Genomic DNA, 15143 nt, shown 5'->3' on the forward strand with positions numbered 1-15143 from the left:
TGCCTCTAATTTCTTCTGTATGCTCCCTTGTGTGCCCAGGCAGTGACCTCGTATCACCACTTTAAAGGCATCCCATTCCACACTTGGAGAGGACGCGGTGCCTGAGTTGTCGGTGAAGTACTGTGCCACTCGGGCCTGTAGGGCGTCTCTGAAGGCCCCGTCCAGTAGCAGAGCGGGCTGCAACCGCCACGTGGGTATGGGCGGGTGTGGGCGTTCCCAAGCTATCGCCAACGTGTGTGGGTTATGGTCTGAGTGTGTCCGGCCGAGGTAATGTGTCTCAGTGATGTGTGGGAGCGTTTCTGTTGTCACCATGAATCTGTCCAGGCGGACATGTAGCGCGTGTGCCCCCGAGTAATATGAGTATACCCTGGTGTCTGGGTGGTGTGCGGGCCACGCATCTCTGAGGTCCCACTGCATTGCCCACCCTGTGAAAGCCTTCGTTGCCCCCAATGACGTGGCGTCTGGTCTGGGCGGGGTCGAGCGGTCCAGTACAGGGTCTAGCACTGCGTTGTAGTCACCTCCCAGTACCCAGGGGACTCCATGCCAGGGCGCTAATTTCTCCGAGAGGTGTGTCAGGAAGCTTCCCTGGTCTGTGTTTGGAGAGTACACGGACGCCAGGACCACTGGCTGCCCGTCCAACCGACCCCTCACTAGTACATATCTCCCCCCCTGGTCTGTTATCACTTCTGTCATTGTGAAAGGGGTACCCGGCCTAACCCATAGTAGTGTCCCACGAGCAAACGAGGAGTATTCTGTGGCGTACAGTTGACCCCTCCATCTGCGTCTTAGTGCAACCACCTCCGCCCCGCATAGATGTGTCTCTTGTAAGAGTGCGATCTGCACCTGCTGCCGCTTCAGGTAGGAGTATATTTGGTATCTGCGCGCGGGTGTGTGCATGCCCCTGATATTCCAAGTGCATATTTTAATCGAAGTCATGTTAGTGGTGCGTACCTCTCCCCATCTTTCGCACTGACAGCAGCTCCGCTAGGGGCTCTCCCATTGTCAATCTCAACACGCCCATCTCCGCCCCCCGTAGTACACTTAGCATCGTCCTGGTAGACATTGGGTAGGGGAAAAACATTAGATAACAGTAACCAACTGTGGGTGTGACCCACTAAAATACCAAAGGGGCAGTGGCGAAACGGGCCACCGTCCATAATCTCAAGTGAGAGGGACAACAGTTCTAGTCTAAGGGGCAGTGCGCATAAGCACGGTTGAGGCCAAGAGGAAGTTAAGGTTGTTAAAGGGATTCTAGTTCCATCCCCGAGCCTCTAGCTGCAAGTCTTTTACCGGGCTCTAGCCGTACCTGCCGACGGCCAAGGACTGGTACGGGTCCGGGGGCAACCCCGCCAACCCCAACCCCACCAATCGCCAGTTCCACTCATGCAGTACTCACTGTTCCTGTGGTCCACTGTCCGTTCGGTAGGCATGGGGGAGAGGGGCACTCCCCTTGTCATACCTGGCGTCTGTTGTGTCGCAGCGTCTCAATGGCCTTTCGCCTCTCCCCCCTCGCCTGTGCGGCCATGGTGCATACTTCTCCAGTGGAGTCAGTGGACCAGATCAGAGGTTTGTGGCGTGACCACCGGCAAGTCTGCAGAGATCTGCGAGTTTGGAATCCCGTAGATGGCTTCTTCATCGTCGCCGGGCGCTGTCTGTTGTCCGTCCTCGGGGTGCGAGTCCTGGGAGAGCGGGTTGCTGAGCTGGGAAACTTTCCGCAGTGCGTCACGCTGTTCCTGGAGCATCTGATCCAGCGGGGGAGAGTGTCGCGATCCTTCATCCGCTCGCTGGGACTGTTGGGCTCCACGTCTCCGGCGGTTACGTGGGCCTCGCCTCCTGGGCCTCGCCTCGCCCCCACGAGTGTGCTTGGGCGCCGAGTCCGTGCCTCCGTCCAGCCACTCGCTGACCTCCCCGGGTGTCCCGAAGAAGTAGGTGTTGTCTCCCGCTACCACTCTCAGCTTCGCAGGGAAGAGTAGGGAGTATTTGAGGCCTGCAGTGCGTAGCCTCCTCTTAACTTCCAGGAAGTCGTGTCTCTGGCGTTGCACCTGGATGGTGTAGTCGGGGAAAAACATAATGGACGCATTGTCAATGCGTATTTCACCCATGCGCCTCGTTTCCCGCAGAACCGCATCCCGGTCCCTGTAATTCAGTATCCTGAAGAGCAGTGGTCGTGGGTTGGCGCCAGTCGTGTAGGGCCTGGTCGGCACTCGGTGTGTGCGTTCCACGACAAAGTGAGGCGATAGCGTGCCCTCGGGCAACAGGGTCCGCAGCCATTCTTCCACATGCTGCGCTGGGTGGTTCCCCTCCCATTTTTCCGGGACGCCTACGAGTCTAATGTTATTTCGTCTCGCCCTCCCTTCCGCATCCTCAGCCCTGTCTTCCAGGAACTCTACTCTATTCAGGAGGTCCTGTACCTGCTTGTCTGTTTGGGTGACTTTGGGTTCGATCTCTTTCACCTCGCCCTCCAGGACCTTGGTTCGGTCGGACAGCTTCCTGTGGTCGTCCCGCAGGAGGGTCAGGTCCACAGCCACGCCGTCTATCTTGGACTCCAGGGACGTTCTGGTTTGCTGGAGCAATTGCTCCATTCGCTCTACGGCCGCCAGCACGCTGTCTAGTCTCGTGGCCAATTGCTCCGCAGCCATTTTGTCGAGTTGCTTGCTCGTTTTCCCTTTCGGCGGTGCCCCACCAGTCCCGGTGCGGGTCCGCACCCCTCCTGACATGTGCGGGGGTGTACGTCCAGCAGAGTCTTTTTCTCCGCCCCTCAGGTGGCACCACCGAGATCACCCTCTGCCGGTGCCAAGGGTCCGTTGGTCCGGGGTTCCCCCTTCAACCGTGGTTGGCGTCGTCGTAGGGAGAGCTGTGGGGCTCCAGTGGGTCACCTCCTCTCCGCAGCCCAGCTGCGCCACGCAGCCCGTAGCGTAGCAATCGCCCCAAGGGTCCGGGTGTCTCGTGTGTGGCCGGCGGCGTCCGCACGTCCTTTTCCCCTTTTCTCAGGTGTCTTTGCATGTGGGGGGGTGGGGGGGTCTGCTGGCGCCCCTCCAGGTGCCCTCACCACCGGCAGTTGCAAAGCGTGGGCCCGACCGGGGGTTTCGGTAAGGCGTGTGTGGTTCCGCCGCCCCGGTCCCACCGTGCCTGGCCACAGGTCCGTGACTCTCCGGGCAGCGCCTGATGCCGTGCTGCGCCCTAGGGACCGCCTGACTCTCCCTCTTCTCGCCGGGTCAGTTCGTGCACCCCAGGCGCCACAGACTCGCCCGTGGCAATCGCTTCTGAGCTGTGGTGTAGGCGCCGGTTCTCAGTCGTTCACTGGGTGGGACAGGGGCGGTAGGGCCGGGTCTCCGCTGGACCCTCAGTGTGTGCCCCCAGTGCGGCAGTGTTTCGCTGGCAGCCCCCGGGGAGCGCGAGTCAAGCGTGGCGGCAAGTTGTGGGCGGCCTCTCGATCCCGGTCCCCTCGCGGCGGCCCTCTTGCCTGTGTCTCCCCAGGTATTGCCCGGTGGCTTGCGATGTCCCAGGGGCCCCCCGACTCGCCCCGTCCTCACCGGGTCTGTTCGCGCCCCCGGGTGTCCTCAGGCGCATCGGCAACAGTCTCGCTGGGGCTGCGATGCGGGCGATGTGTCTCCGCTGTCCGTTGTTCACTGGGCAGGTCAGCAGCGGCTGGGCTGGGTCACTGCCGGACCCTCAGCGTCGTCCCTCGTTGCGGTGGCCGTCCCGTTGCTGCCCTCGGGGATGTGTGGGCCGGGGCCTGTACGCTAGGCCCAAGCCCCGGTCACTCGTGGTTGCTCTGCCGACCGGGAGGCCTCCGGGTCCGCAGGAGAGTCGCAGGATAGGCCGGGGTCTGACCCGACGGGGCCTCGGAGCAAAAGTCGGCCAGATCGCCGAGATGACCTTCACGTTTGTCCGCCTGCAGTTTCCGGCGGCCTCGGTTCAATGTAGCGGATAATCGGCTCGGGGGAAGGGGAGCTATTCACGGAGCTCTACCCGAGCACGTCCTCCGCCATTGCGTGCTTAGCCACGCCCCCCGCCAGCTGTTATACCATACACAACCCCCTTGAATACCAAATGAAAGGGACACTACACAGATATATATTGAAAATATATATTGATTTATTAACTATAAAATGCCCTGGATGCTTTATGAGCACAGAAGCACAAGCGTTAAATCACAAGACAGTTTAAAATACACAAAAGTTGCACAATATGGATGGGCCCTAGGGGCCACCTAAACCATATACTAAGAAAGTGGTATAAGAGATACCAATAGGAAAGGGAACAGGCCGAGGGCCTTGGTAATCGCTGGAGCTATTCGAGACTAGCAGTGACTAAGTCGGGAAAGGCCCGCGGGACTCGGGTGCAGTGTTCAAAGTGCACGCACTTTCCAATGCAAAGTCTATGGTGCGTAAAAAGTACAAAGTTAGAAAGTTAGGAACCTTCCGAGTGACCTAGGGAGCTGAAACTTAAGACACAGGCCCTTGAGATGTGTACCAGTGCAGGAGCACCGGCGGAGCGGAGTTACCTCACCCACAGGAAGCGGGTGCACAGGGCTGAAGTAGTGTCGGGTTTCGTCACGCTGGTCGGTGGTGCTTGGAGCTGAAGATGCTGCAGGCGGCTCGATGTGAAGAGTTCCGGTGGATCTAAGGGTGGATCTGAAGATGTGAAGACCTGAAAGCAGAGGGGACAATGTTCAAAGTCACTAGCCAGTGACTACCGTGGAACCAGATTGGAACCAGGCGATGTCGGTTGCAAACAGGCGTTGTCGGGTAGCTTCTCTCTGCAGATTAATCAAAAAGAGACTAGCTATGGGTTGGGATGGTATGATGTTTACATTGTAAAGATCATGGTGACTCAGGTAAGTTTTGTTGGTCAGGGGTGGCACCCGTTGGGTGTCTTAAGAAAGCCCTCACCCACCAACCTAGTTGGTGGCATGCTTCATCATCGGGCCCACCCAGTGACACCTAGCGTGTCCCGGGTGTGCTACGACGCCTGAATACAGCGGAGCAGGTATGTCACTGTGTGTGCGGTGAGGGATGTTAAGAAGGTGGGTTTAAAACGGTTTGGCGGGGGTCCCTATACCCGGAGGGTAAAAGACTTTATTAATAGGGCCTCCGTCAGCGGTTAAAAATAAGGCTGTGGGACGTAAGAGGCGAGTTACGACCTCTCACGTCCTTTAGAGTGTCAACATGTTTCAGCCAGTGCCTTATTGATATGCTGGCTTTTTTCAGGACAGTTAAAATGGGTGTAGGTGTAATTAAAACTAGTGGGTGTGTAGTGTGGACTATGTGTCTACACGCCCTAAAGTGTATCTAACTGTGAGAGGGGGGATTCCCTTCTCAAGATCACCTGTACATGTAACATAAAAGACAGGGACAAAACATACAGGGGAGAAAGAGTCACTATGAGGTAGAACTTCATATCATGGCAGCCGGCTTAATAGCGATGAGGTGCAGGCTATAAGCGGCTCAAGTGTAATGGTATTGGTGGTACCATTATGGTGACATATCGCACTAGAACTTCGTTAGTGGAGTGGTAATAAAAACGAAATTTTGCAACAGTGGTGAAAAAGGTGAACACAAAGAACACAATGAGGCGTAAGGACTGTGTCTTACGCTAGTTTTAAGTGGTGTCCTCTTCAAGGTTACTTTGAAGTGGCAAAGGTTAGACCCTATGGGGAGATAAAGGGTAAACCACTGGGGTTAGGAAACCTGTAGGGAGAAAAAGGTAGCGCTTACCCATGGTCGAGGTGGTAGTGACAGCATACTCACAGGATTACTGGTCGATGCCGGCTGTGGACCTAATGTGCCTCCTTCGTGGAACCGGTAAAGAGTGGCATCTGTTCCTGGCTTTTATACTCAAGGTAATTGGTGAGACGATTGGTTAAGCGATTGCACCTGGGGAGTGAGAAGAATGGTGGAAAGACTCGGTTTCGAGTCATGCTCGCGCTCCGATTGATGCCCGGTCCGCCGCGTCGGTGCGCGGTGTAGCGGGCGCGCTTAGCGCATGCGCATTGGGTTAGGTGCAAAGAGCGCATGCGCGGCAGTGCGGGGCCGCTGTGCATGCGTGCGGCGAGAACACTACATGCCGCTTCGAGTGCAGCGCGTCTCCATGGATGTATGGCTGCTCTAATCTGGGCATTGATGGAGTATTGGCTATTGTGCTGGCGGCCTAACGGAAAGGCTAAAGTGATAGCAAATCAGTTATGACGCTCATAAACAGTGATGGAGGCTGGGGTAGGGCGCACAAGGCGCCGAAGAGTAGTTTATGATGGGGAGAACAGCGCTATACTGTGAAATGCGTGCCAGGCGCTGGTGAGTGGCTATGAAGGGAGAACAGTGCTCCTGCCACTGAGTTGTTATGGGTGAACTTTATAAAAGCACTTTGCGGGCAATGCTAATGTGCAGGGTGAACCAATCATAATCAAGGGGATAGTGCAGGGGTAAGTTCAGAGATCTGGAATCACAGGCTGGTCAAGGAGTTCCAGGGGATTGCATCATTCAGACCATGTGTAGCAGTAGAGAGGCGATATATCCATCTCTGCTCTTTACTGAGTAAGATCTTGTCATTATTGATGGGGCTTTCGGGAATGTGCTCAATGACTGTCCAGGTAAAGTCATTGGGAGTGTGGTAGTGGGTAATGAAATGGTTGGTCAGTTTACTTATGTTTTTCTTGCACCGCATGGTACTGCGATGCTCATTTATCCTGGTTTTGACCTTACGTGTGGTCATACCCACGTATCGGAGGCCACATGTGCACGTAAGGAGGTAGATCACGTTCCGTGAATTGCAGTTGGTGTGGCTTCTTTGCGACCAGGTCTTATTGGGTTCAAGGTTCAGAGTTTTTGTGTGAGAAGTCAGGTAGCACACGCTGCAGTCATTACAGGGATAGTGTCCTGTTATCCTAGGTAAGCCCCATGCATTGAGTATTGTGCTCTCCGGGGGTTTTGGTGGTGGTTTAGGTCGGGTGCTGACTAGTTGGTCTCGCAGGTTGTGGCATCTCTTATAGGCAAACCTGGGGGGTTCCCAGTTCCTCTGTCCTGAATTAATGATTTTCCAATGCTTTTTGATTATTTTCGCAACCTCATTCGAGGCGGTGTTATACGTGGTGACACATGTAGTTGGTTGTTCCTCATCTTCTTTAACGGTGTCCTCAAGAAGTGCCTCACGGTTTTGGTTTCTGGCCCTTTTCCGTGTTTTGTTGATGATTGCTTTAGGGTACCCGCGGTTTCCTAGTTTGGTGGCTAGGTCTGCAGATTGCGATTTGTAATCGTTCACATTAGTGCAATTTCTTCTGATTCGGAGAAACTGGCCATATGGTAAGTTTTCTCTGAGAGGTCGCGGGTGGAAACTGGTGTAATGGAGTAATGAATTCCTCGCTGTGGGTTTGTAATAAGTGGTGGTTACCAAGGTTCCATCTTTGGCTGTGATTTCCAGGTCCAGAAATGGGAGTTGGTGGTTGCTGGCTGTGCTAGTGAATTTCAGATATGGGTCTTTGCTGTTCAGCCAGTTCAGGAAGTTGTCCAGCTCCTGATGTGTTCCTTGCCATATGACCAATATATCATCAATATACCTGTGCCATTTCAGGATATGATGTCTGAACGGGTTAGAGTCTGCATTGATGTTGGTGCTCTCGAAGTGGTGGACGTACAATCCAGCTACGCTCGGCGCAATTCACCGCGCACCGACGCGGCGGACCGGGCATCAATCGGAGCGCGAGCATGACTCGAAACCGAGTCTTTCCACCATTCTTCTCACTCCCCAGGTGCAATCGCTTAACCAATCGTCTCACCAATTACCTTGAGTATAAAAGCCAGGAACAGATGCCACTCTTTACCGGTTCCACGAAGGAGGCACATTAGGTCCACAGCCGGCATCGACCAGTAATCCTGTGAGTATGCTGTCACTACCACCTCGACCATGGGTAAGCGCTACCTTTTTCTCCCTACAGGTTTCCTAACCCCAGTGGTTTACCCTTTATCTCCCCATAGGGTCTAACCTTTGCCACTTCAAAGTAACCTTGAAGAGGACACCACTTAAAACTAGCGTAAGACACAGTCCTTACGCCTCATTGTGTTCTTTGTGTTCACCTTTTTCACCACTGTTGCAAAATTTCGTTTTTATTACCACTCCACTAACGAAGTTCTAGTGCGATATGTCACCATAATGGTACCACCAATACCATTACACTTGAGCCGCTTATAGCCTGCACCTCATCGCTATTAAGCCGGCTGCCATGATATGAAGTTCTACCTCATAGTGACTCTTTCTCCCCTGTATGTTTTGTCCCTGTCTTTTATGTTACATGTACAGGTGATCTTGAGAAGGGAATCCCCCCTCTCACAGTTAGATACACTTTAGGGCGTGTAAACACATAGTCCACACCACACACCCACTAGTTTTAATTACACCTAGACCCATTTTAACTGTCCTGAAGAAAGCCAGCATATCAATAAGGCACTGGCTGAAACATGTTGACACTCTAAAGGACGTGAGAGGTCGTAACTCGCCTCTTACGTCCCGCAGCCTTATTTTTAACCGCTGACGGAGGCCCTATTAATAAAGTCTTTTACCCTCCGGGTATAGGGACCCCCGCCAAGCCGTTTTAAACCCACCTTCTTAACATCCCTCACCGCACACACAGTGACATACCTGCTCCGCTGTATTCAGGCGTCGTAGCACACCCGGGACACGCTAGGTGTCACTGGGTGGGCCCGATGATGAAGCATGCCACCAACTAGGTTGGTGGGTGAGGGCTTTCTTAAGACACCCAACGGGTGCCACCCCTGACCAACAAAACTTACCTGAGTCACCATGATCTTTACAATGTAAACATCATACCATCCCAACCCATAGCTAGTCTCTTTTTGCTTAATCTACATATAAACCGGGGATCTGGACTAGCTATCTGGTCCTCTCTCTCCCTCTTGATATACGCAGCTTCTCTCTGCAGCCACGTGGACACCCGGGGTCGAGGACGTCCAGGAGTCGGTCACGAGCTGTCCCACGCAGGCTTCTCGCTGTTGGCGGTGTCGGCGACCTGATCGGAGCAAACAGGCCTTGGCAAATGCAAGCCACGCAGAAGTTGAAAGATGCTTAACACTCGGACCAGCAAGGTCAGAGCGAGTGCTCCTTTTTACAGGAGCTTGGGTAGGTCTGGAGCAACCAGACCTGCTGTGTAAATCGTCGGTTTCGTCGCCAAGATGGCCGCTGACCACGTGGCTAGTGGCCGGGGTGGCGCGTCGAGTGGCACAATGCAAAAGGGCCCCGCGCAGATCGTGGAGATGCTGGAGGGCTGATCTTCGGTGCAAGGGCTGCTCGGTGGTGGGGGTTCTCAGTCCCCAAAGCACAACGTCGAGGATGCCTCAGAAGCTGCGCAGTCAGCTTTTCGAGTGTCTTCCAAGAGGTCCGGTCCCACGTCACTCGGTGCCTCCACGGGTCCCTTCTTTGCAGGGACTGTGGATCGGGCTCTGAGAGGTCTGGGAGTCTGGTTCTTGTCGGGCTCTGGGCTCGGGCTCCGGCGGGAGGCGGCGGCAAAGCAGACGTCGAGTTGCTGGTTGGTACCTGTGTTCACAGGGTGGCCACTCCTAGGCCACAAGGGAGATTCTCTTCAGTCTTCTGAGCAGCAGAATGTCGAAGTCCAGTCGTCTTCTTAGTTTCAAGTTGATTCAGGATGATCTGCTGTGCAATGGCACTGCTCCCACTCTTATTCCCAATCTGAGGGGTGGATCACCTACTAGGTCCCTCCTCTGGGAGGAACCAGGAAGGGGGGCGGTTACACCCCCTTTCCTTTGTCCAGTTCCGCGCCAAGCCTGGGTCTGGAAAGTCCCAGGACCGGTTTGGACTGGCCTATGCACGTGGACACCTTGTGTGCCCCGGGCATGTCTGATTCTATTCAGCCCTGTCCTACCCAATACACAAAACCCTGTCTGGGGTGGTGCTCGCACCTCCCAAGGCAGGAAACCCTTTGTCCAGGCCACCATCTGCCGAGTTTCGGTCAGAGGCAGGAGGCCAGACTCGTGTCTGTGGTGGCAGCATCCATTTTGTGATGCTGGGGCTCTGTTTAACTTTAACCGGGGTTAAGGCTACACACATGTCGTGTCCCGCTAGAAGGGTGGAATGCTATCCCCGTCGACAGAACTGTCGAGGGGATAGTATTCCAATTCGTATGACACCTTACTCGACATGTTTTGATAAAGCCAAACCAAAGATAGCAAATAACCGCGAGGATTATAATGCACTTAAGAGTATATGGTATGGCAATATCCCGGAACAGCTTAGGGAGTGGTTCCCGACAGCTGCAGACAGGCTCAGCTCATGCTAGAGCACCATCTCACATATTTCCAAGCACTCTGCCTCCAGGATTGATGAGGCCTTCCCTAGGAGTGGCTGATAGGAACATATGTGTCCAGTTTAGGGTTAGGCACAGGCATACTGTACCCAAGTAAGAGGTGATTACACCAACTTACCCCAGCTGAGTGATCAGCCAGTTGTGTCAAATATGGAGGCCAGGCCAGGGGTGGCACAATACATGCTGCAGCCCCTGGTAGGCCTTGGATACACCTATGCCCTGGGTACCTAGGGTACACTACTACAGGGGCTCATAAGGTGAACCAGTTCCAATTCGTAATGCACCTAAAGTGCATTGGCAGTAATTTAGAGAGAGAACAGCAGGCTGTGGGTCTGATTAGCAGGCCCACAGCCACATTAAGTCAGAAACCCGTGAAGCAAAAAGCAAAAATTTGGGGTGACTATAGGATAGCAGACCCTACTCTCCTACATCATTGCCCTAAGCAAACGCTGCTACTGCTACCGTTGCTAACGAGCGAACGATGGTGTGGTGAACACAGGAGCTGAACAGCTGTCCCTTGCAGAGCCCAGCAGATGCAACCAGCCCACGGACGCTGCCCCTCCTCCTCCTCTTTGACGCGCTGAGAAAGACGCTGTCTTTTCTCCTGCCGAGAAAATCCAGCTCCGGCGTTTCCAGCCTACTCTTGCGAGTGACTGGGATATCGAGTCCTGAGAGGAGATACAAGACCTCCAACTTTCTATTCCAGAGGTATGGTGTTGACTAAACCCTTAGAGAGAATTCTTGACGCAAACCTTGGCAAAACCAACTTAACTTAAACTACTTACTTACTCCCTTCCACGTGTTAGGCTTAGGTCAGGCACACTGGGGTAGGCGTAGTTAGAAGCACCAGTTGAGTACGTTAGCCTAATGTATATATGACTGTATATATTTTATTCATTTTAACCATTGTATGGCTAAGAAACCATATCAATGCTTTTACAGTATTATTTCGCAATACTCATTCTACTGTACGCACTTTATATGATAACTAGTATTGCAATTGTGGCAATCCATTTCTCTTGCATGAGAAGAAAAACTGTTCAATAAATAATACCTTTTATTGAAAACGCCCGTCTCTCCATTCTCTGCATCTTGGTGAAAGTAATCTGCACAACTGACTGAGTAAAATAACTGTCTATTGTTTCACACGACCCTAGAGATTGACTCTTATCTGAGGAGCAAAGTTGTCATGTTTATGCGGTTGTTGGAAAACTGAATCCCTTCTTGGCTGTGCCAGGGAAGCTGATCACTTCCTATTCAGTCAAGAAAGTTTCCAGTGACCTCCGAGCTAGTTGGTAACAAACCCAATTAAGTTTAGCATAGTCAGTAGAGACCTGGAAGACCGCACTTCTACGTCTAAACTGCTGTTTATGTTATTCCAATGCGCAGGGCCTATAGGGAAAATAGGAACTACACTACAGATCGAGTTGCTTTTTTCATCTCAAAAGGATTAAAAGAATTAACGTAGAACAAGCCAGCCGACACGTGTTTCGTCGCACAATGGAGAATTGCTCCGCGACTTCTTCAGGCTGTGATAAAAACTAAAGGACTGTGAGAGCACTCAGCCGGTGATAATTCCAACCTGGGTAAAATGCTGCTAGGTAAATTGGACGGAATATGCATGAAATGCAGTGTTATGGCAGAGTATTGCTCCACTGCTAATCATTCCATAAATGATTCCAAAACAATCTCCAAATCGTGATAGTAGACACCAATCAAGTCGCGAATGGGTCCTCTGAAAAGGCCGGGCTGTATTGCCTATCGAAGTGTTCTCTCTTCAATGCAAAGTATCAATGCACAATGTAGGCGCGAAAGGGTATTCTAGACAGAAAGGGCCATGTTGCCATAGGAATGCTCTTTCGGTTGGATTTAGATTGCCGGACCTATCACGCTCTACTCGGTACCAGGTTCCTAGGTGCTTGTTTTCATGTTCATTGTGTGTGGTTTATCTACACCATATTAACGGGTTTTAGGGCATATCCCCTTGCCTAGTTTGCACCATATTTAATTTTTGTATTATACTATCCTCTTTTGCTTAACTAGCTGAGCGCCTAATCAAATCCCTGTTTCCTATCAAAAAACCCCACTCTCTTATAGGCTTGTAAGAGAGTCGACACCGGTAGTTCAAAGCAAATTGTTTTTATGTAGATGATTTTCTTTTAGAGGGAAAAACCACGCCAGAGCTCTGAATTCCTAGGCAGGACGAGCACTGTTAGGACCCGGCTACCCGAGGCCCGTGAACACGAATGCACCCGCTCATGTTTCCTCGTTTTTATGGACTGCCCTGCCCTACCCAAGGCATTTTGCTAAAGAGACTGCACCACCCACGACCTCAATATTCACCCGTACACCGGGTCGGAATTATCACCGGTACATCGATATTCTTACTTTCCGCCATTTCAGCCCTGAAGAGTCACAGGTTATGGCCTGGTGACGAAACGCATGTCGGCTGGCGTTGTTTTTCCTTCTAAAAGAAAATCATCTACATAAAAACAATTTGCTTTGAACTACCGGTGTCGACTCTCTTACAAACCACTTCATTGTATCTGAACTGTTTAAACTTTTACGTGTGCCCAGTACTGATTGTATAAGTTAAGGTTGTCCCATTCCCTTTCGCTGCGTTTCCCGAAGTTCCTGAGAATGCACTTGAAGGGCAGAACCACTAAAATATACTTTGGTGAAGTTTCATGTATCCATCATTGCGCTACAAGCCTATTTTTTTTTTGTATTTAGGTGTTTCTGCTGATGATCACATGATGAAAGTTGAGACTGTACATTGCAGTGCTTGCAGTGTCTATGTTCCTGCTTTACATAGTTCTGTGCAGCAACATGTAAAATCATCTGATCACGCAAAAAGCAAGTTGGTAAGTTGATTTAAATGTCTTACCTCATTGATATTTTGTTTTACTCCATGTATATGCAGATTTGTTTCAGTGTTTTGACATCTTGTGTAGTATTTTCTGTGTACTTGTAACCTCCCACGAGGAGACCCCCAGACCCACTGTTACATGTTTCTCAGTAGGTTATAATTGCAGCCCCCAAGCACTATTTTCTTACAGGGCGGGCGGGATGCGCTCTCCCGCAACAGTTGGTTACTTTTTTTTTTAACTAGCATTGCACGCCTCCACACTAAAGATGGCCCGCTTTCGTTTTGTTCCTGGAGAGCGTCCAACGCGGCTATATGCCTCTTAATATACTTTTTTTTTTTTACAATCTCAGCAGCTGCACTTTATTAGGTCTCGCCTGTCGATGCGCATGCGCATCGAGCAAGCGAGACTATAGGGGCTCATCCACTCTTTATCTAACTGCAAGGAATCGTGGCGATTCCTTGCAGTGCCCGTGACTTTTAAGGTCAATGCGCATGCGCATTAAGCTTATGCGCATGCGCATTGACCTTAAAAGTCACGGGCGCGTGCACGTCCGTGTTTGTTTACCCTTGCCTACTCTCTCTCTCCCCTCTCCGCCCCCGTTCCGCCCCCTCCCCTTCCCGCCGTGTCGCATTTCTCCTCCCCCCCTCCTCTCCTCCCCTGCCTGCCTGCCGCATTTCTCCTCCCCCTCCCCTCTCTCCCCTCCGTCTCGTTTCACACACACCCTCTCCCCCGCTCCGCCCCCTCCCCGCCAACACCGCCTCGCGAGCTCGTCATTCCAAACCCGCCCTCCCCCGCCTGACCCCAGCGCATTTCTCCTCCCCCTCATTGCTCCTACTACAAGCCTTTTCTAATGGATCATCAGAATCACGTTTGCGACTACTTTCTTCTTCCTGTTTCTTGGGGAGTCTGACTTCATGTTGGTGGCAGAAGTGGTGACAATCTTCATCTCGATTCAGGTACGTTCGCTTGGGAGAAATATGGCATTAAATGGCCCAGATGGACTGTCACACTTTATGGAATGGATAGTCGAAATAGAACTTGCCTCCCAGCAGTCGAATCACAGAATTTTCTCATAAAATTTTGTGAATATTGTTCAAAATCACAAGACATTATGCAATTGGCTAGAAATTTGGTTTGCGATTATATCTCTTATTAATTTTTAGGACAAAGTCATGCTTTGCATTTGTGTGAACGTAAAACAAACAAGCTGCGTGGGCTAAAGTTGCACGTTTGTTTATGACGAAGCCCTGCTCGGGTGTGGGGGACGGGCCTCATACATGCCATGCCTGCACGGTCGGGAACGAAGCCCGTATCCCCCCCCCCACCCCCACCCCAGAGCACAGCCACCTGGCACCCCGCGGGCTCAGATCCTGGCATAACTTGCAATGCTTCATGCTCTGCACACCGCCTGCCGAGAAATCCCCAAGACACGCCCCTCTGCCACACCAGTTTTGAACCCGGCCTACAAAGTATCGCTGGCGGGAGACTGGTCTCCTGCCCCCGCAACTAGATTAACCCAAAGGACACCAATAACCCCCCCCCCCCCCAAACTCAACTGCCCTTGACAAAAGGCAGGCGCCGTCAAAATCTCCCGTGGTCCGAAATTTGCCAGCCGATCGGGCGCAAGTCAACCTACAGCTCTAACGTTCCTCTCCAGCCAGCATGATGAAGAAATGGTGGAGCGCATGACTGGTGGCATTTGGGCTGACTGGCATGCGGAGAGCATAAGGACAACAGGGTGGTGCAAGCGCATGTGAGTGACTTAGAATCAAGGGCAGCCGCAGCCTCCAGGCAACTTTCCGGCGTCTCCTGTAAAGTCCTTTACACCCTCCCACTCTCCTCGTGTTCAATGACTTTGGGCGGGAACGCAGACTGGGGCTCGCTTTCTTTCAAGTTGGGATACAGACCGTCTGCTCAGCCTTTCTCGCACCGGAGGGGAG

At 52.4% G+C, this 15143-nt stretch overlaps 2 protein-coding genes across 2 annotated transcripts in view; one reads left to right on the forward strand and one right to left on the reverse strand.

The window, feature by feature from the left end:
* The window catches only part of LOC147729840 (schlafen family member 13-like), a 780854-nt gene that overhangs the window by 524154 nt on the left and 241557 nt on the right, over positions 1 to 15143 (reverse strand). The window lies entirely within an intron of this gene.
* The window catches only part of LOC147729841 (uncharacterized), an 83352-nt gene that overhangs the window by 64090 nt on the left and 4119 nt on the right, over positions 1 to 15143 (forward strand). The window contains exon 6 of the mRNA XM_086958414.1: positions 13067 to 13197. Within this exon, the coding sequence (XP_086814540.1) occupies positions 13067 to 13197 (131 nt within the window). The remainder of the gene's footprint in view (positions 1 to 13066; positions 13198 to 15143) is intronic.

This window comes from Lissotriton vulgaris, chromosome 2_1 (genome assembly GCF_964263255.1).
Source record: "Lissotriton vulgaris chromosome 2_1, aLisVul1.2, whole genome shotgun sequence".
NCBI lineage: Eukaryota > Metazoa > Chordata > Amphibia > Caudata > Salamandridae > Lissotriton > Lissotriton vulgaris.